This window comes from Sinocyclocheilus grahami, unplaced genomic scaffold (assembly GCF_001515645.1).
Source record: "Sinocyclocheilus grahami isolate Dianchi unplaced genomic scaffold, SAMN03320097.WGS_v1.1 scaffold1030.1, whole genome shotgun sequence".
Lineage (NCBI taxonomy): Eukaryota > Metazoa > Chordata > Actinopteri > Cypriniformes > Cyprinidae > Sinocyclocheilus > Sinocyclocheilus grahami.
This window is the reverse complement of record NW_015506209.1, coordinates 354,326-375,777: the sequence shown is the minus strand read 5'-3', so window position 1 is coordinate 375,777 and position 21,452 is coordinate 354,326. Positions and strand designations below refer to the sequence as shown.

At 38.5% G+C, this 21,452-nt stretch overlaps 3 protein-coding genes across 3 annotated transcripts; all 3 read left to right on the top strand.

Moving 5' to 3' along the window:
- Positions 1-326: 326 nt before the first annotated feature.
- Positions 327-9,390, top strand: LOC107565826 (collagen alpha-1(XX) chain-like; the record flags this gene model as incomplete). The annotated part of the gene is made up of 26 exons (XM_016251105.1): positions 327-507; positions 591-730; positions 857-989; positions 1,072-1,214; positions 3,616-3,745; positions 3,880-3,996; positions 4,089-4,235; positions 4,327-4,383; positions 4,672-4,710; positions 5,351-5,489; positions 5,584-5,726; positions 5,813-5,922; positions 6,331-6,489; positions 6,573-6,650; positions 6,772-6,858; positions 6,972-7,025; positions 7,366-7,461; positions 7,546-7,599; positions 7,710-7,763; positions 7,858-7,911; positions 8,010-8,081; positions 8,222-8,257; positions 8,339-8,405; positions 8,537-8,725; positions 8,866-8,943; positions 9,353-9,390. Coding segments are annotated over 26 exons (2,595 nt in total), but the record flags the coding sequence as incomplete, so codon positions are not given.
- Positions 9,391-9,636: 246 nt separating this feature from the next.
- Positions 9,637-12,375, top strand: LOC107565828 (dolichol-phosphate mannosyltransferase subunit 1). The gene is made up of 6 exons (XM_016251107.1): positions 9,637-9,677; positions 10,369-10,394; positions 10,552-10,647; positions 10,775-10,843; positions 10,946-11,060; positions 11,887-12,375. Exons 1-6 carry the CDS (start codon positions 9,654-9,656, stop codon positions 11,989-11,991), a joined length of 435 nt encoding a protein of 144 aa, XP_016106593.1. The 5' UTR covers positions 9,637-9,653; the 3' UTR covers positions 11,992-12,375.
- Positions 12,376-13,372: 997 nt separating this feature from the next.
- On the top strand, positions 13,373-20,761 carry LOC107565825 (activity-dependent neuroprotector homeobox protein-like). Its single transcript, XM_016251103.1, has 5 exons — positions 13,373-13,730; positions 15,253-15,326; positions 16,809-16,924; positions 17,720-17,812; positions 17,936-20,761. The coding sequence occupies exons 2-5, from the start codon at positions 15,308-15,310 to the stop codon at positions 20,759-20,761; spliced, it is 3,054 nt and encodes a 1,017-aa protein (XP_016106589.1). The 5' UTR covers positions 13,373-13,730; positions 15,253-15,307.
- Positions 20,762-21,452: the final 691 nt, after the last annotated feature.

The window sequence follows — 21,452 nt, the reverse complement described above, 5'->3', positions numbered from 1 at the left end:
AACAGTCCAACACTCCAGCATGATCCTACGCAGACGCTACAATGTTCTACCCAAACCGCTTTGAGTCTTTCTTTTTTGTCATGTTTTAGTGATACTAGTAATACAGCTTATTACACCATTATTCAACGGTTTGGGGTCAGTAAGATATTTTTTTAAATAAATAAATACTTTTATACAGCAAGGATGCATTAAAACTGATCAAAAGATTTCTATTTCAAATAAATGCAGTTCTTTTGAATATCAAATTCATCAAAGAATCTCGAAAATTATGTATTCCACAAAAATATTAAGCAGCACAACTATTTTCAACATTGTTAATAATAATAAATGCACCAAATCAGCATATGTTCAATGTTCACTATGTTCTCTCTGTTTCTCAGGTGGAGGTCAAAGGTGTGAACACAGTGTTGCTGCAGAATCTGTCTTCCCTCTCCAGGTATCTGGTGTCAGTTCAGTCTCTCTACGAAAAGGGCCTGTCCACTCCTATCACAGCCAATGTCACTACCTGTAAGTTGCACACATTTTGACACGTTTAATTTTTGTTACTTCAGTTTAGAAGATTGTTCATTATATTATCTTTAATCTTCCAGTAAGAGTCCCAGCTCCCTCGGATCTGAGAGTCACTAACTTCTCCGGCAGTGACATAACAGTGCGATGGGAAGCGGCGGCGGATGATGTGGTCTCTTATCTCATCAAATGGATCTCCCTCAGTGAAGGAGACCTCAGGCAGGTTAGCTCCAGCTCTAACACTTCCTTTGTTATATCTGTGCTGTCAGTACTGATTGAAATAGTTTACATAAATGTGTTATTTATAGAATTAGGTGATAATAGGTGGTAATTCATGAATATATTACAGTTGACATTAGATGGGGAGAGTGAGGGGGCAATCTTGGAAGAGGTTAAGGAAGATAAGGAATATCAGATTTCACTTTCCGCATTATATGCCGATGGCGCTCAGAGTGAGGCTGTGGCTATACGATACAGCACCTGTGAGTATATATACTTATATGCATGTGATACCTTTGATTACAACATGTGAATAACTGTGCTGCATTTTTTGTGTTGCTTTAGTATCTGGAGGTGGTCCGAGCAGTTTGTCCATCTCAGAGGAGACAGCAGTCAGTATGCTGGTCACCTGGGTTCACCCCAACGCTCATGTGCTGCAGTACCGTGTGTTGTACACTCCACTGAATGGGGATGCAAGGGAAAACACAGTGAGTGCTTTTAGAAGAGTGAAACCTCTTATTTTGTATTGCCTGTGTGTAGGGCTGTGCAAAAAATCAGCACGTGCTTTCAGATGGAGCGGCATTTACTACACAGAGCCGTTGTTCACCAACAAGCTACACAAAATCGCATTCAAAATGGGCAATGAATCGCCTGCGAGTAAATGCCGCTCCATCTGAAAGCACGTGCTGGAGATTTACTACTAATCACCAGAAGCGGCTTTACTGACGAGATTCGCATGAAAATCGCATTCGATTTTTTGCCCAGCCCTACTTGTGTGAATTTGAACTGACTTATCTCCATCTACGTGCCCTATAGATCCCATATTTTGGGAACAGGTATTATAGAGACATGAGTACTTGGGCTCTTATAGCAACCACTCAAAACCATTTAGAAAAAAGGCACTTAAAACCACTCAGGCTACCTTAGCAACCATATTGTAATTGCTTGACAACCACGCACAAAACCTGAAGTTTGTGGCATTGGCCTATGAATGGGCAAACACCATACATATTTTCTTCAGACAATGTAAAGACTAGTTGACACCAAATAAATGAAAAAACTTCTGATAGCTGAAATAAAAATAAAAACAACTGGACATTTTTTTTAATTACAAACAGGGCTTGAAAAAAAAAATTAAATCGGTTCACTCTGAGCAGAATCGATATTTTAACGTTTCTGTTCCTGCGTTTCTCTGTATTATTATCGTTCTGAAACCAGTTCGAGTAGAAGAAATACCAGTTAATAACGTTATTTATATATATATATATATAAATTCTTTGCCTGTAATAATAATAATAAAAGTACAGCATTTGTTTTTACTCAAAAGGAAAAAAAAAAACAGGAGGAGATCTGGTATCTGGTATGCTTATCACTTGCTTATGCAATACAGCATCATCTTTTCTAGATTTCGGCCGAATGTAGGCTACTAAACAAAAGAAAAAATCTATTAACACTTTAAAGACATTAAAGTATTTTTTAAGATATTTAAAAATGTTTGCTGCATTGTTAAAACCCTCCTGCTGTCCTCTACAGAGGACATAGCATAACACATAAATAAAATATAATTTTTCAAAAATGTTATTTTACCATTTTTTTCTTATGCTCTAAACAATGTAATGGCATGAAAAAATACTAAATTCACAAAGCTTTTTATTTCTGGTTCTCAGGAGGATATGCTACTTGTATAAGATTGCGTTTTGAGAGTGAAAAAAAGCCGCGTATAGGCTCACGTCGCATTTTATTGTTACATTCAGAAATAATGTAGGCTAAAATGCAAAATGTTTACAAACATTATAAACACAGTTATTAGTTTCTCTCCACAACAAATCATCTAAAGTTAAGGCTATGCGTTTAGGCTATAAAAATGTCAATCCAAAAACGAATGAAACTGATGCCTACCTCTCTCATTCGGCACGAATCTAAATGTTTACATATTCGCAATCTGGATGCTAAAATATTATTTAAAAAAAACTACTTTCTGAAACTACTTTCTGCCGTCCCGTTTTTCATGATTGGTTGACAGCAAATTTAAAATATTAAATGGAACCATAAAATAAGGTTATTAACCGGTTAATGGCCATTTCAAATTTCGATTCTATTCGGAACTATAAAATTAGATTTTGTTTCTGGTTCTGTTCCTGTCAAAATTTCGTTCGTTTTCGTTCCTTGAGCCGGTTCAGAGCCCTGATTACAAAACAATTAAGTGACTCTAAAATTAATTAATTAATAATGACCATTGACTAAATCAATTTTAATTATTAAAAATTGATAGTGATAACACTAGATGGCCCTAAAAAATGTAACTGTTATATTAATATATTATTATAATATTAATATCCTACCATATGATATTGATATGATTCAAAATTTTACGATTTTTTTAAAGGAATTAATATTTTATTTAAGCAAGGATTTATTAAATTGATCAAAAGTGTCAGTAAAGATATTTGTTACAAAATATTCCTATTTCAAATAAATGCAGTTCTTTTGAACTTTCTATTGATCAAAAAATTCCTGAAAACAATGCATCACAGTCTTAGATACTACAGCACAACTGTTTTCAGCATTGATAATAATAATTAAAAAAAAAGTCTTGAGCATCAAATCAGCATATTTTTTTTTCAGTGTCATGTGGCACTGAGGACTGGAGTAATGGCTGCTGAAAATTCAGCTGTGCCATCACAGAATTAAATTACATTTTAAAATATGTTCAAATAGAAAACCGCAAAAAAAGAGAAAAAAATTCAAATTAAACTAAAGGATAAATTGAAAATAAAATAGAAGTAAATACTAAATTCAAAGCTATAATAACCCTGGAACATCTCACCTTTGCTTAATTTGTTTGTTGTGTTGTAAACGAGGTGTCATTTTTTTGTGTTGGTTAAATAGGTGTCATTGCCCGGCAGCGAGAGGCGCGTCCTGCTGCAGAATCTGCTGCCTGACACTCGTTACAGTGTGCTGGTGACTGCTGAGTACCGCAACAGAGAGGGTGGCAGCGCCTCAGCCCAGGGGAAGACCAGTGAGTCACACACAGACACATCAATACAGTATCTCTCTCTAGTATTACAGTGTATAAACTTCCCAAGTTCCCACTTTACATTGCATTGTCTCGGATTTACTCTCCTATGTGTGTTTCTCTCTCTGCACAACCAGCCAGTCTGCGAGTGAGCAGCGTGAGTGTGGTGCGATCTGACCACTCCAGTATATGTGTGTCCTGGAGGCCCGTGCCAGCGGTCAGTGGTTATCGCATAGTCATCCAGGCCCTCAGAGGTAGCAGCTCAGCTTAACTGTTTTTGGAAAAAGTTCTGAACAGGCAGTTTGTTTTAAGTTATTTACTTTTATCTCTGGACATTTGTGCTCAGATAAACAGACTAAAGAGGACATAGTAGATGCTGCTAGCAGCAGTCACTGTTTCTCTGAGCTGCAGCCGGAAACTGTCTACCGCATCAGTGTGCACTCCCGTGTGGGAACAGTAGAGGGCGCTGCGGTCACTATCCTTCACCCTACAGGTCAGAGTCCTGTTTGAGTCAAACTTTAGGCTAAAAAAATAACTGATGTTTGTTTTGCTCAACTGTAATAGTATGTAATTCTCTCATAAAGCAACCGCTCCAGTGAGAATTCAGGTTCCTCCTCGGCTGCATCCCGTACAAAGAGAAGGTAAAGGTTGCAACAGTTTTAAGGCCTGTTCAAATCAAAACACAGATATTTCCATGAGCATTCAGTGAAATCAGGATTTTGAATAAAAATAATACATACCTTTTGATCTATTCACACCAAACCAATTAATTTGACAAGAGAACAATGGAAATTTACTGAATGCAAATGAACCGAAAGCAATTCGCTTTGCTTTTCCGCATCACTTTTGGTGTGAACAGGCCTTTACACTGCTTTTGATAAAAATATAGCTTTCTTCAAACATAACATGATGTCTTTTTTATTTCTCAGTGTGTCCTGAGACGACGGTCAGAAACCATGTGGTTAAAGGTATGGTCATATTTACATTTTACACTTATGCATTTGGCAAATGCTTTTGTCCAAAATGACTTGCATTGACATTTAGGTGTATGTATGATCAGTTCACACATTCCCTGGAACTCAAATCCATGACCTTGGCATTTTCTAGCACTATGCTCTACTTTTTGTGCTTTGCAGAGCAAATATGGTAACAAAAAATTATAGCCTACTGACTTTCTCAGTAAGTCTCAACAGTAAGGATTTTTTTCTGTTTGCTCATTCTAGCCAATACTTAATTTCACTGGTGCCCAACAAATTTTTTAAGATTTAAATATCTGATTTTATATTAAAATTTTTATTTTATTTCTCATTTTAAAACAATTTTTATCATTTAAGATTTTCATATAAATTTTGCATTTAGATTTTATTTCAAATGAAGTATTTTAACAGTAGTTTTTATAAATTCTTTGCATTCAATGTTTTTGTAAATTTTGTTTAGAAATAAAATTAGCTGGAAAATATAGTTACTTTCATTATTTTTACAGGAAGCGCCAAGATTAAATTGATATGTAAACTCTTACATATCAAACCTGAGTTAACAGGCCATCCTTACTGTTGAGCCCTAAACTGTAAAAAAAAAAAAAAAAAAAAGTGAATTTGTGTTTTCCAGGCTTCGACATGATGGAAGCGTTCGGTCTAACTCAGAGGGCACACTCTACTATTGAGGGTGTGGCAGCTGAACCTTTCATCTTCAGCACCTTACCCAGTTACACCCTCTACAGAGACGTACAGCTGACCCAGAGCACAGGGTGAGAACACAAAACACACGCATGCACATATTATTAAACAGCTCAGTTACACCCGTCATTCAGTGCTCACACCCTGTCTGTCTGTCTGTCTCAGCTTCATTCATCCGGCTGGCTTCTCTCCAGAACACACCATCAGCATGGCCTTCAGGCTCTTGCAGGATTCACCCAGGGAGCCCTTCGCCCTCTGGCAGCTCACGGACAATGACTTCCAGCCCAAGATGGGGGTGGTTCTGGACAGTGAGTGCCTGGACACTTGAGTAGATAAATTCAAGGACTATTGAATTGTAAATCCCAAGTTCATTAGATGCTTATTCTCTATTTAGCTGAGAAGAAGGTTCTGCTGTATTTCAGTCTGGACTACAGAGGAGAGATACAGGAACTGACCTTTGACCAGCCACAAGTCCGCTCAGTTTTCTATGGAAGCTTTCATAAGGTTTGTGTGAAAGGTTTTTTTAGTTAATGTCGGACAAGCTTTACAGAATGTCCCATAGGAATGAACTGGAGATTTCCAACAGTGATGGTTATTACATTATTTGTACTTATAAGCCATTTCACATAAAAAATGTAACTTAAAATCAGAATGTAGGCAAACACTTCTCGACATCAACTAAAAAGAGAAAAGCCTAATTTGAAAGCTTACATTTACTTATAGATTTTATAGATAGAAAAGCGCAAAAGCTTCTCTCAAAATGATAGATAGCAGCATTTTCTAAGGATTGGTCAGTAATGTTTTAGGACAGGGATTAGCGAAGAGTCAGTTGAGAATTTTGAGTGAGGGATAAAAAGAAAAACAGCATTTAATTTGCCACTGATTGTTCTCATCTCTTTATCTGATTGGCAGATCCATTTGTTGGTCAGTCAGGTGAGTGTATCTCTGTCTGTAGATTGCCAGCGGGTTGGCGAGAGGTCCGCACGCCCCTTGGGAACTTTGCCCACTGATGGTTTTGAGATGTTGGGCAAACTAGTGAGGACACGTGGACCTCACAGTGGATCTGCGACTGTGAGTCTCACCTCATGACCACAAACATACTGAGGAAAGTAATGTATATACACACATTAAGGTGTATTTATATTTTTCTGCAGTTCCAGCTGCAGTCCTTTGAGATTGTGTGCAACACTACTTGGGCATCAGAAGACAACTGCTGTGATCTGCCCTCACAGGTACATGATCAGTCTAGGTTGAGTTGACATATCAATACATAGATGGCACTGAATTACATTATATAGTGCAGGATGTCTTAAAGTTGCTTCTGTAATTTAAGTGTGGCTCTCTGTTCTCTAGAGAGATGAGGAGAGCTGTCCTGCCCCTGCTTATGCGTGCACCTGCACCACCGACGTCCCTGGAGCACCTGGAGACACTGGGCCACCTGTGAGACTACAACGCTGCATTTTTAAACTGACACGAACATTAGAAAGCTTGTGAAACCATTTTAATAATCAGTGTTATGATCATTATTGGTGTAATGGTATGCTTGTATTCAGGGGAGACCTGGCCCTCGTGGGGAGAAGGGAGACAAAGGAGAGGTGGGACAAAAGGTAAGGAAACATGAATATAAAGTTGGGTTTGTGCATACAACTATTATGTTAACCACTAATCCACAGCACAATTTAAAAACATTTAAAGTAACTGTTTTCTGTTTGAATATATTTTAAAATGTAATTTATTTCTGTGATAGCAAAGCTGAATTTTCAGCATCATTACTCCAGTCTTCAGTGTCACATGATCATTCAGAAATCATTCTAATATGCTGATTCTTTGATGAAAAGAATGTTCAAAATAACAGCATTTATTTAAAATAGAAATCTTTTGAAACATTATATATGTATTTACTGTCACTTTTGTTTCTGTTGTTGTTCCTTTTCTGCATCTCTCCAGGGAGAGGTGGGTCCACCTGGTAAACCGGGCCCTGAGGGCGGCTTTGGCACTCTTGGACCCGCTGGTCCACGGGGAATAGCTGTAATGGGCAAAGTGGTACGCCTACACTTGTTCTACAGAGAAGATCTAATGTATTAGCATTTGGAACAGATTTAAACCCTCTCTCTTTGTCTTAATAAGGGCCCACCAGGAGCAAGAGGGGAAAAAGGAGACATTGGAAGGCCTGGGAGCCAGGTGAGCTTCAACAACCATCTTATAGGCCATGTTTGTAGTTGATCATATTAGTGGGTTTTGTTTGTTTTTTTCTGGTATATCTCACTTTTTTTTTTACTTTGTGTTAATAGGGTTTACCAGGGCCTCCTGGTCCAAAAGGTGAAGAGGGCATGTCTGGTCCTAAGGTAAGTCTCTGTGTGGTTTGAGGCAGGTATTGTCCTAAGTGTGTTTGAAATGTTCAGTCTGTCATACATCCTTATGTCAATAAATTGCCCACAGGGCACCAGAGGAGTGGAGGGTAACATCGGTAGCCCAGGAATCACAGGCCCAAGAGTAAGACTTAGACTTACCTATATGCATTCATTGAATATTTCATACTGTACATGCTTTCACTGCACTCTTTTTTACATTTCTGTGTCTACAATTTGTAGGGCTTCCAGGGTATGCCTGGTCACCCAGGGCCAGTGGGAGTGAGAGGGCCATTAGGTCCCGTAGGGCCCACCGTAAGTAAAATTGTGCTCTATTACTCTTTATGTCCTTCATCCATCCAGTCCAGCTGAGATAGATGGCCAGAAAAGATTTGATGTATTTGAAAAATTTTGGATTTAAGTAGATGTTCCAGATTATTTTTTCTCTTTCACAGGGTCTTTCCGGAAGTAAGGGTGAGAGAGGAGAGAAGGTGGGTTGCAAAATTACATCTTTGCTATATGCAAACCATAAAATAGGTTTTGTTTGTTTTAATAATTCTTCTGTTTGTTAGGGTGAGCCACAGTCTCTTGCCATGATCTACCAACTTGTTACACAGGCCTGCGAAAAACTTGTGCACAGTATGTAGTATATTCACTACATCCATTTTAATTAAGTCACAATAAATGCAGAATTTAAAAGCATCTTTAATGGGAATCTTGGCCTGTGTAAGTGCATATCAATTATGAGCTGATATAAAACTGTGTTTTAGATGAAGTTCTGAAGTTGGATGCTTTTCTAAATGAGATGAATCGAAAGCCAGTGCCCATCCAGGAACCAGTAGCACCACCAGGAGAGCCTGGGATACCAGGGGGAAGGGGGCCACCTGGATCCCGAGGCCCTCAGGGTCGACAAGGAAGCAGAGGGGAGTCTGGGAAACCAGGGTACCCTGGTGAGCAGGGTAAGCCTTGACATTTTCATTTCTTTGGAGATGCAATCTGCCGGGCAAACACCACATCTGATGGTTGTCATTAGACACATTAGTTGATTTATAGAAATTCTGGATTACGTTATGTAAGTATTTCTGTGATTAACTTGTAGGACGCAGAGGGATGCCTGGTGAGAAGGGCTCTCTTGGAGTAAATGCGGTGGGACCACAAGGAATAAAAGGTTTTGCAGGTATTGAAGCATATCTGTGTGTCACACAGCTGTCTTTGTAAATTGTTTTAAAGGGGTCTTCATTATTTATATCATCATATTTAGGTTTCTGTATCAAAATAATTGCAAAAATATATTTTTAATTAGTATTTTTGTCTTGTTTTCAAATAAAATAGATAAACATCTTTTTAAAATTTACCTGAGAGACACACTGAAGTAGTAAAAGAGCCTCTTATTCTCTCCAAGGATGCATTTATTTGATTTAAAAAAAATAAACACAAACTGTAATGTGTATAATCTGTGATACATTTTTACAGGATTCTGTGATGAATAGAAAGTTCAAAAGATCAGCATTTATTTGAAATAAAAATCTTTTTAAACATTACGTTTGGTAACCCATATTCTTCAAAATATCTTATTTTGTGTTCAGCACAAGAAAGAAATGAATACAGCTTTGGGACAATGTGAGTGAGCAAATAATGACAGAAATTGAATTTTTGGGTGAACTATTCCTTTAATGACAAGCTGCAGCATGTTTAGTAGCTTAAATAGCTGCATGCATCCCTTTCTCTCTCAACTGTTTACTTTCTTTTTAGACAACCAACTGTGTTTAAATGTCAACCTTGTGTGTTTTTGACCGTATTAGATGCGAAAGACCACTTAGTCTAGTAATCAGGCGCTGTTTTAGTGCGCGCGCTTCATGTGTACCGTCGGGAAACTTCGTTATCATTATGGATGCAGATCTCTCACATCATGTAAGTACTCTTCCATTGTATACTGTTTTGTACCTCCTTGAGTAAACACTGGTATTCATGTTTCTGGAAATACTGAAAATAGTTGCATACTTCTATTGGATATAGAGTACAAGAAGATGCTAACAAGGCTTGCTGAGAATCATCATATTGAGAATCATTATTTTGAGTCGGGTCTTTTCAATGTATCTATGGAAGCTTATTCTGCCACACAAGAAAAAAATCTTATTTTGGTAAACTATAATTAAGAGATTAAAAGTCATAATTATAACACAGGAAAAAGAGAATGAGATTTTTTTTTTTTAAAGAGTCAAGATCAGATCAGTCATTATGAGAAGTTAAAACTATGAGATACTAAGTCATATGACTTATGATTATGATCATTTAGATTTTCTAATTCCTTTTTATTTCATAATTATGTTTTAGCTTATGTTTAATTCATAATTGTCTTTTTATGTTTTATTTTATTATATATATATAGTCTGACATACTCCTTAGTGAATAGTAAGTTAATTTTAAAAACCACTGGAAATGTCATGAAAATCGATGTAAAAAAAAAAGTGTTGGATAGCTTCAAGCATGTTTACTCACAGATTTTTAGGAATTTAAAATGGATAATTTGATCCTACTTTCACTAAATGAAACCTTCAGGAGCATTTGTGTACATTAAGTGTTTTATTCTTCTCCCTCACAGCCAAAGTTTATCGCACAGTTCATTGAGTAAGTCATTTTCTTTCAATTACCTTATGCCTCTGCTGTTAAAAGACATTTTATCTGCTCATTGTATTGTGTAGTGTAGTTTTGCTATAATAGCATTATCATGTGCAATTGTATAACAGCCACTTTTGTGATATTATTATTTATTTGTTTTGTTCAGAAAACAGAAAGAAGGTGGATATGACCTGGTGTCTGGAACAAGGTACAGAGGAGACGGTGGTGTATATGGATGGGATCTGCGCCGGAAACTGATCAGGTGTGTGACTGGAAGCTACATTTTATAATAATAGTTACTGCCAAATGCATAGGTCAGGTATCATTTTTCATGTATAATTGATTTTATGGCACAAAATTACTTTTTTGTAATGATTGTTTCCTTTTAGTCGAGGTGCAAACTTTGTAACACAAGTGCTGCTCAGACCAGGAGCATCTGATCTCACGGGGAGTTTTAGGTAAGGGCATGTTAATAAATTAATCATTGTTTTGTTTTGAAACCACGTTTTTTATATTACAATATTGTATTATTGTCTCCTATCTTGTGTTCTATGTTTCAGGCTCTATAAGAAAGAGGTTCTTGAAAACTTAGTAGAGCAGTGTGTGTCAAAAGGCTATGCGTTCCAGATGGAGATGATTGTCCGTGCTAGACAACTGGGCTATACTGTTGGAGAGGTCAGCACGCATCTCTCATTCCACATTTCTTATAAATCTTGTTAATATTTTAATAGATAAAATTAGGGCTGGCAAGCAATTAACATTTTTTATCTAATTAATCGCACATTAAATTTGGCTGAGAAATTACTCCCAAAAGATCATTTAAAGTCATTGTTGTGTAAAGCATGAAACAGACATTACAAAAAGTAGCTTCAGCGAGAAATATTTTGTTTGATAAAATTGATTACATATACTCTTTTGGACCATGAGGGTGAGTAAATGATGACACAATTGTCATTTTTGGGTGGGTGAACTATACCTTTAATAATTTATTTTATTAATTGTATTATTATTACTATGGAAATACGAAATTATTTCTTTAATGAAATGATACTCTAAATAATAAACTAAAACTTCCAGTAGGTGGTGGTAAATGTCTTAATGATTAAGTCATTGAGTCATTTATTCATTCATTCATTTGATTCGTTCAAATGGCTGATTCATTCAGGAGTGAAGGAAATGGTTCTTTATGAATGGTCCATTGAATCATTAGGCTTGTTCGACTTGAAGCGGATCATCACATCAAAGTATCGCGAGAGCTATAGAGAGAGTTATATTAATTAATCTAATTAACACATTAAATGACCAGCCCTAAATAAAATATAGTTTAGATTATACATTTACATAATAAGACTGTGAATTGTATTGCTGTATTATACTGAACTTTATTTAATACATGCATTCATTTATAAATTCAAGTTAAGTATTTTTAAATCTATTTCAATGTAGCAGACTGCATTTTTTAATGATTATCTGAAAGTGGTCTTGTCTGTCTATTACGCAGGTTCCTATTTCATTTGTGGACCGTGTTTATGGGGAGTCCAAATTGGGTGGAAATGAAATTGTCTCCTTCCTGAAAGGATTGCTCACTCTTTTTGCCACTACATGACATTTGACCTCATTTGGTTGTGTTTAGTTTTGTGATATATGGTCAGCACTTATCACTGCAGTCGAACTGGAATTCATGCTTTCCAAGTAACAAGTTCATTACAATGAGTTATTTGTCCCATATCAGGTTACAGTAGTGTTTGGATTGCTTGGATTTACCACTTTCCATCTTCCATTTAGTTTGGTTAATTACCAGACTATATGTTGAAATGTACATTCAAATGTTTAAAAAAAAATCTACATTTTAATAAAAAGGACCAAATTGACAGAATTTTTTTTTATAACAAAAAACTCTTACAAAAATAAAGGGGGTTCCAAAGGGGGATTTCATAGCCATAGCATAGAACCATTCTTGGTTCCCCAAAGAACCTTTAGTGAAGTTCTCAAAAAACTGATGAACATTTTAATAATGTAAGGAACCTTTTTTCACTATAAAGAACCTTTCATGCAATGGAAAGTAGTGCCATTTTAGGTAGAGCTAGTGCCCAAGCACACTAATGTATGTAAATTGACCTTTTTAACAGCCTGAGATCCATTTTTGGCTATAGAGATTTATGCTTTGAAATAAACATTTAATGTTGCAGATCAGTTGGGTTATGCAATGTATTTGGACATTTTCATCTGGATGTGTGTTATTTATAAAATACTTTGGACTTGCATCAAAACTGATGAAGTTATATATGCACTTAATTTCACACATCAATGTCAGAAGAAAACAACAGCCTACATCCTAAGAGCTACTGCAGTCAATCTCTCGAGTGTCTACCCTGTCTTGTTGACATATCCAAAAGGAAATATTTTCTTCTCTCTCTGGGTGTTATGTCTCAAATGACACCCAAACTAGTGTAATGCAAGGAGCTGCGCGGGCGAGTTAGATGCAGCCAACACCAAGGGGGAAATAACTCTAGAGCTCAAGGGCCAGAGGGTGGGGGAATCACCATGGCTCAGTCTGCAACCCCAGCACTTAACATGCAGAAGTAGTCCCGGTGAGTTGCGCATGAGCGTGGTACAGCGCCACCACCCGATGCTGGCCGAGTACTGAGGCACTGTATACATCCGACTCTCTGCGGGGGTAGATACCAGATGCAGAATTGACGCATACGCCTCTATCCAATCAAGTTTCAGCCAATAGCGCCCCCTATGGGTTCATTCAATGTAACTGCACCCAGGGGCTGTTTACACCAATTTCGGAAGCATGTAATAAAACATTTTATGCGCGCACAGATACACTTGTGCATTCCAGGTAAGCTTACATGGGGGTAAATATTGGATTGGTGGTCGTCTGACACCTCTCACCACATAATCCCCCACCCACCGCTTCTCAGTCGGCACAATGCTTTTTTTATTCTAATCAAACGCACATGTCACTTCCGCCACTTTTCACACGCCATTTTGGATAGTATAGGTACTGGACCGGGTCGTATTGTTTAAGTGGATGGCGAATTACGTTAATTGCTGTCAATTACACCGTCATCGAGCGTCTTCTGGACTCTGCATCATCGCAAACGCAGCACTCGCTCTCCTTCTCCCCTCCGGGACCCCCGTAGACCGGCACAGACTCCGCTAGATGAGTTGCAGCAGCTCATTCCCGGCAGACAGACAGCTCTGGGTCGGCCCGTGACAGGAGTCGAGCTCCCTCTTTCGGCGGTGTGTGTCCGCCTGGGAAGCGGAGGACGAGGCGCTCGGTTCGGGCGGCGGGAAAGTGACATTACGCGCTGCAGCTAGCGGAGCTCGGGCCAGGTAACGTTCAACTCGCTCCCCGTTGTGCGTTCGGGGAACGAAACCGAATGAGTATTAACTAAGGGACCTGCTAACTTATTAATAATAACTGGAGGAAATCTGAAAGGACTTAACCAGACTCTCAAGTGGCAAACCTAGCTAATTGTTTGTGTCGCACGGTTGTTAAACAGTTCTCAGGTCGTGAATTAAAAATAAAGTTTTTATTGATGTGTTCTTACCGTCGAAAGTGTAACTGAGGGTTTTATCATTCACACAGACCCTAAATCCGAGCACCCGCTCCAGCCCGCTGTGTTATATCTCCGTTTGATTTGACAAACGAACTCGTCACAAAAAGCTCGCGCTGCAACGAATCAATCGTTAAAGGGACAGTTCACCAAAGATCAAACAAAGTGTGTCGTCGTTTATTCGCCCTCGCGTTGTTCTGAGCCTGTATGACTTTCTGAGATAAGCTAAAGGAAATGTTAATCAGAATGACCGCCTCAGTCAGTTTTATTGTTTGGAAAAAAGATGCACTGAAAGTGAATGGTGACTGAGGCTGTCATTCTGTCTGACTTCTTTTGTTTTGCGCAGATAAAAGAAAGTCGTGTATGGAGAAGTATTAGGTTGAATAAGTGATTTTAGTCTTTTTTTTGTTATTGGTCAATTGTCCTTTTCATTTACGAATCAGTTGAGCGCGTGCAGTTTTACTAATAAAGGAGCAAAGTTGGCGCTTGTAGGATTTGATTGCGTTTGACATGTCAACAAACCAAACAGACCAACGTGTGACTGGTCTTGGTCACTAATTGGTCAGTTGTTTTCCTCGTCTGTGTGTCATACTCATGTACTTGCCTGCTCGATTTTGCTCTATATTTGTAATAATTGTTGTTCTTTAAATGGCAAGTTTGATATTTACTTTAGTATTTACCGTCCTGGGTAGTAACGTTATAGATGTCATTCAGCAAAATGCGGTGCTTGAATTTCACATTTTGACAGCTTATGTTTATCATGCTGTGTGTGTGTTTAATATATGCAATGTTATTTTCGCAACTGTAGCTGTGGTGTTGGGCCTTTGATGAAAAGATGATGCTGAATGTATTTACCAGCAGTATGTTTTTCTCATTCGCACAGGGTCCATGTTTTTTGGATATGGACGGCCATGAGGCAGTTAATTAAAATGTGACAGATATTTTTATTTTCTGTTTGCGTATGCATGCAAACCAAGTCATCTGTATGCTAGGAGATCATCAGATAACCTCCACCCAGAGCAGACACTGCAGATATGGCTTTCCACACACTGGCCTCTACTGCTGCCTCAACAGGAGGCGCCATTCCAGGGCTGTAATGCAGAAGCCTGCACAAAAAAGGGAGCGGAAAAAGGGCAGGCAGAACAGGGAGAGGCTTATATAACATGGAGGAAGAGCTGTCCTCTAGCGCCATCTAGAAAGGATGGGAGAAAGTCAGTGAGGTGACGAGGAACGCCTAACCAAAGAGAGAGAGCCCCTATTCAGTGCCGAAGTGAAACTACTGCTCTTTGTTCAAGCAGGGTGTACCGTATGATGCTTGTGATTGGTGACGCCAAGAGCTGATGCAGGTTTTCCATGAAGGCCACTCCGATAGGTACATGACCTTTGACCTTAGTTTAACTTTGACCTAATTTTTGCGGGCTGATGTGGGATCGGCCTAATTTAGCGTTGCAGTTGTGCATGTTTGGCTCTTCATGTGCAATATTCATTAGAGCACAAATCTGCAATGCTGGTACTGTAGAATGTTGGCCACAGATTAATTGGATGCGTTTGTGTTTTTCGGTTGTGCAATCATTTTTTGAAATGGTGCCATCCCATAGACATCATGTGCTGAAGCACTTGTACTTGGTGCTTGGAAAGATTTTGATTTTGCTTTGGTATTACATGTAAAATAGATTTAATATATATTCTATTGAGATGCAGAAAATTGTTAGAGTAAAGATGCACCAGAAGTGACAGTAGATTTCTGTTTCAAGTAACTGATGCTCTTTTGAACTCAAAGAATCCTGAAAAATAAAGCATAAAATGAATCATTTTGGAATAATAATAATAATAATAATAAATGTTAATAATAAAATCTTTAAAATGTAAATTTTAAAAAAAAACTACCAAATTAGCATATTAAAATAATTTTTGAAGGATCATGTGACACTGAAGACTGGATTAATGGTGCTGAAATTCAGCTTTGGCCTCACAGCGATAAATTCATTTTAAAACATATTAAAATAGAAAACAGTTATTTTTAAAATGTATTAATATTTTACAATATTACTGTTTTTACTGTATTGTTGATCAAATAAATGTAGCTTTGGTGGGCATAAGAAACTTCCTTCAGAAACATTAAAAAAATCTTTCAGACCCCAAACTTTTGGGTTTATTTAAATTTAATTAAAGTGAGTTATATCATAATTAAGAAAAAAATTTAATGCATTCAGTTCCTTTTTAACAAAACATTTAAGGTTGTGTCAGTTTGTTTGGATCAATTATAGACTACCACATAGGCCGATACTTCAGACAGAGGTTGATTTCTTTCATCTTCACCTCATACATTGACTCTCCTTATTCTCATTGACATTCTCATTTGTAGAAGTACCTTTGATGATAATTGCATGCCACCATACAAAGGCCGCAAATTAGTTTACTGTTGTGAAACGACTATTTGGAATTTAATTCATAAATACATTTGTTGGTTGTGGCTTTTGATTTAGAAATAAAAGTTGGAAAACACTATTGTAAAATAAGAAAAGTGATATTGCATGGTGTCAAAGGTAAGTTGGCTTTTTGCTGTCTGTGTTTAGTATGCAGCTCATTTTCCCAGGCTGTGATGAGAAAGATGCTCTCTGACTCATTTGTTTTGCTTTAGACCTTTTCCTCTCCTAGTGACCGTTTCTCTGACATGAGCATTTGTTTATGATTTGGATTAAGGTGCATTTAAACAGTCAAATTGATAGTGTCACAGTGAGATATATTTTAATATACTATTCATGTATTATTCATGTTCTCTAAAGTCATTCAAACAATACAAAATGTTTATTATTCATTCATGATGGCAATAATGTGATGAATTTATTTTCAGGTGGCAGAATGTTTCAACTCCCAGTGAACAACATCAGCAGTCTAAGGAAAGCTAGGAAGAATGTGAAAAACGTGCTGGGTGACATTGGCTTGGAGTTTTGCAGGGAGCACATTGATGTAAGTAAATTTCAGGCAATGAAGTACATGCTCACTATCATGGACCATCTGAGTCCCCTTAAGACAGCTCCAAAGGGTTTAGTGTTTATTATGTTACATTCTGTGTCACCGTGTTTCCATTAGCTCTGTAGCTGTAAAATCTGTGAAATCAGCTTGTTGATATGCTTTTACCATTTATCTTCTTACTTTGAGTCTTGACAGTATTTTTTTGCTAACACAGTAACACATATGATGCAGTTTCTTTAGATTATGAAGTAGGTCCCTGTGAACTTTTGGTATTTGAGATAACTGAACTTTTGCCAGAAATAAAGCCGCCTCCCTTGTTTTTGATAAATCCACTACTTTAGTTGCCTGACAAAATTTTATTTATTTAATTTAGTTTATTCCAGTATTCTAAAACAGCACCACAAAGGAAAATCTGTTTGAAGGTGAAATATTTGTAATTATTATAATAAAAGGCTGTATTTTATGATTTCTGTCTGATAAAGTGATTTATACTTGATTTATAATGCACATTTTGGCCATTCAATTTCCTAAAAACCATGCCTAGTATCGAGTTGCTTGCTTATGAACTATAAGAAAGAGCTATTTTATTAACATCTCTGATTCAAACCTCAAATAGCAGAGTTAGGAAGTTTAGAATTTATTTCTGTTAATCAGTTTGTGTGAACTGATTGATTCAGTGCAAAGCAGTTCATTAGTTTTTCTTTATTCGTTTTACACTAAAGTACATGTGTAAAGCATTTGAAAAATTTCTTCTACAAAGACTTTTTATTTGTTCTTTTTCCCCTCCAGGACTATAAGGACTTTGTTCCCAATGAGTTCTACCTTAAGAACACCACATGGGACGACGTGTGCATGTGGAATCCCTCAATGACCAAATCACAAGTGAGTTATAACTTAAATCTTAATAAAGGACAGGGGAAGCATTTTTTATTAATCTTGTCTATTTTTTTTTTTAAACCCATCTCCGTTTTTTTCTTTGCCCATTTGTCGTCTTTTTCTTTTTAGGAGTACCGCTCAAAGCCGTTCTGTTGTTCAGGATGTACATTCTCCTCCAAGTTTTTCTCCGCCTACAAGAGTCACTTTCGTAATGTGCACAGCGAGGACTTTGAAAACCGCATTCTCCTTAACTGCCCCTATTGCACTTACAATGGGAACAAAAAGACTTTGGAGACACACATCAGACTGTTTCATATGCCCAACAATGTTGTGCGCCAGAATGCTGGAGGACTTCAGGGGGCAGGGGTTGGCTTGAAGGATGGTGCTCGTCTGGATAAGACACGTGACAATATAGAGCAAGCAGTGTACTACTGCAAGAAATGCACTTACAGGGACCCGCTATATAATGTGGTGCGAAAGCATATCTACCGGGAACATTTCCAGCACGTAGCGGCACCGTACTTAGTGAGGCCTGGTGAGAAGACAACACCAGCCAATGGGACAACTGCAGGCTCTGGAACAGGAAGCAATGCTGATTCTGGTGGTACCAACAGTACGAGCACAGCCATCCACTGCAAACGGTGCCTCTTTGTACCTCGTACCTATGAAGCCCTTGTGCAGCATGTCATTGAGGACCATGAGCGCATTGGTTATCAAGTTACTGCTATGATTGGACACACCAATGTTGTGGTACCTCGGGCAAAGCCTGTGATTATGGTGTCCACTAAAGCTCAGGGTGATAAGGGCATCATTGGTGTAATGCCAAAGGGTACAGTAGGGACTGGAGTACGGCCTTTATCCGCTCAGCAGCTGAGTCGTATTGTTATTCCTAAAGGGAGTTTGAACTCAAGTGGGCTCCTGTCAGGTGTTCACCTGAAGCAGGGGGCATTTGGTCTGAAGCCTGGGACTACACAATCCTTGACCATTGGGGGACAACAGGTGCAGCTTTCAGTCCCACAGCAGTCTCAAACAAGCAAATCGCAGCTTTCTGCTAGTCTTCGTAGTTCAGTTTCTGGATCATCATCCACTTCCATCTTAAAGATCCCTCAGCTGAACTCTCGAGTTCAGGCAGCAGCTACTACGGTGTCATCTGTTACTTCCAAGAAGGGCAACTCTGTCATCGGCACGTCATACACTCAAAAATGGAAGATCTGCACCATCTGCAATGAGCTCTTTCCAGAAAATGTGTATAGTTCGCATTTTGAAAAGGAACACAAAGCGGAGAAGGTACCGGCGGTGGCCAACTACATCATGAAAATTCATAACTTCACTAGTAAATGCTTATACTGTAACCGCTACCTACCTAGTGACACGCTTCTTAACCACATGTTGATACATGGCTTATCTTGCCCGCACTGCAAGGCCTCTTTCAATGATGTGGAAAAAATGGTGACTCATATGCGAGGGGTGCATCCCAATGAATCTGTTGGGCCACGGACAGAATCCCCACTTACATTTGACCTCACGCTTCAGCAGGGAAATCCCAAGAATGTCCAGCTGATCGTCACCACATATAACATGCGGGATGCCCCAGAAGAATCAGTGGCATTTCATGCCCAAAACAGCGCATTACCACCATCATTGCAGGGGAACAAACCGGTTATGCCACCAGTCCCAAAGATACCCCGAGATGCCTCAGACACCATACCGGCTAAGGCTACACCGCAAGCGGCTGTACCTTATAAGAAGGATGTAGGCAAAACACTTTGTCCTCTCTGCTTTTCAATTCTTAAGGGACCTATTTCAGATTCTCTAGCTCACCATTTGCGTGACCGCCATCAAGTTATACAAACGGTTCATCCTGTGGAGAAGAAGTTGACCTACAAATGCATCCATTGCCTTGGCGTCTACACTAGTAACATGACTGCTTCCACGATCACTTTGCATCTCGTGCACTGCCGCGGTGTCAGCAAAACTCAGAATGGCCGACCTGCTCCATCCGCAAGAGTTGCACAGGCCCAGGGGGCTGGTCTCAAACGGGCAGGTTTAGCAAACTTCGACCAAACTGAGCCAAAGAGACGGAAATCTGCAACCGATGACCAGACTGGGCATAGCCCACCACTTTCAACTGACAAACAAGATGAACCTGTAGTCTTTGCCTTGGAACCGAAGGGTTATGAGAATGAGTCCTACGAGACACGAAAAGCTTTCCTCACTCAGTACTTCAACAGGCAGCCCTACCCCACTCGCCGAGAGGTGGAGAAGCTTGCGTCCAGTCTCTGGCTTTGGAAATCTGACATTGCGAGCCACTTCTCAAATCGAAGGCGGAGATGTATGCTGAATTGTGAGACCTTAAACACTCGGGTCCTGCTGGGATTTAAAATGGAAGACATTATAGATTTGCAACATCCCATGAACTTTGAGTCAAAGTGCTATTTCAAGAACCATAACCGTGAACATAAAAGACGAACTACTAGATATCGGATAGGCCGATCTGCCAATGCCATTCGCTTTCGGCAAAAAGCTACAACCAATGGTGACCTGCAGCAGAAGCATGGGATGCTAGCAAGGGTTTCCACCAAAGCCTCACTCTACTCGAATGGTCAAAAGGCCATCATAGGGAGCAACTGCAGTGATTCAATGAAGAGCACCTTAAAACCTGGCGCACTTGTCAATTCAGAACCAATTGCTGTGGACTCTGACAGTGATAATGAGGAGAATGTGCAGACTGCACAGTCACTTAGTAGGGTGGAACCAGAGACAGATGATCAAGTGGATGGGAGTGACTCTGACATCAGGGAGGACGCCCACAGTGAAAACGGTTATGGGTCAAAAGACTTGTTAAATGAAACAAAACAGCAAAAGGGAGAGTGCCAGTCAGGTATCACAAACAAGCTTGAACAATTCAAGTATGGGTCACCATACTTGGCCACATGTCACGTCACTTTCAACTAAAGTTTTAAAGCTTTCATTGTAACAAATCAGTAATAAAATATAAATCTTAGTTGAAAACCACAAAAATTAGAAATGTTGCCTTGAAATAAATTTAAATAATCTTTAAAAAACTTGAACGAAACGAAATTGAAGCTAAATAAAAAGCACATAACATAAATTGAAAATATAAAAATAAAGCTAATTCAAAGTATTAATAAATATATTAATAACACTAAAAGTCTTGTGTCAGAATGCTGGATTCAGTTAAAAATCTTTTAGCGATCTGTGTTTGTTTAATTGGATTTTTAACTCAAATCATGCTTTATTGCCTTCTGAAGACAAGAATGCCAAAGTCACCTACATGTCACACTTATGTTCTGTTCTTTTTAGTTTTCATGGACTTTTGTTGTGTTTTCTCACGTGTTTGATTATGTTAGTCATTTCACCTGTGTCCTCATTAGTTGATCCTCCTCACCTGTCTGTCCCTCATTAGCACCCCTACTTTAGTTCTAGCCTGTTCAGTTGTCCCTGGTCCGGTATTGTGAATGTTGCCCCTACGTGTGTGTCCTGCCTGCCTTCTGTGAATTACCCTTCTGTCGATTTATTAAAGATTATTTGACTTGATCATCTTCTTCTTCGTGCGCTTAATTCACTGTAGTGTGACACTACACAGACTATTCCTTGAAAGGGATTGTTATTAAGTCATGGATGT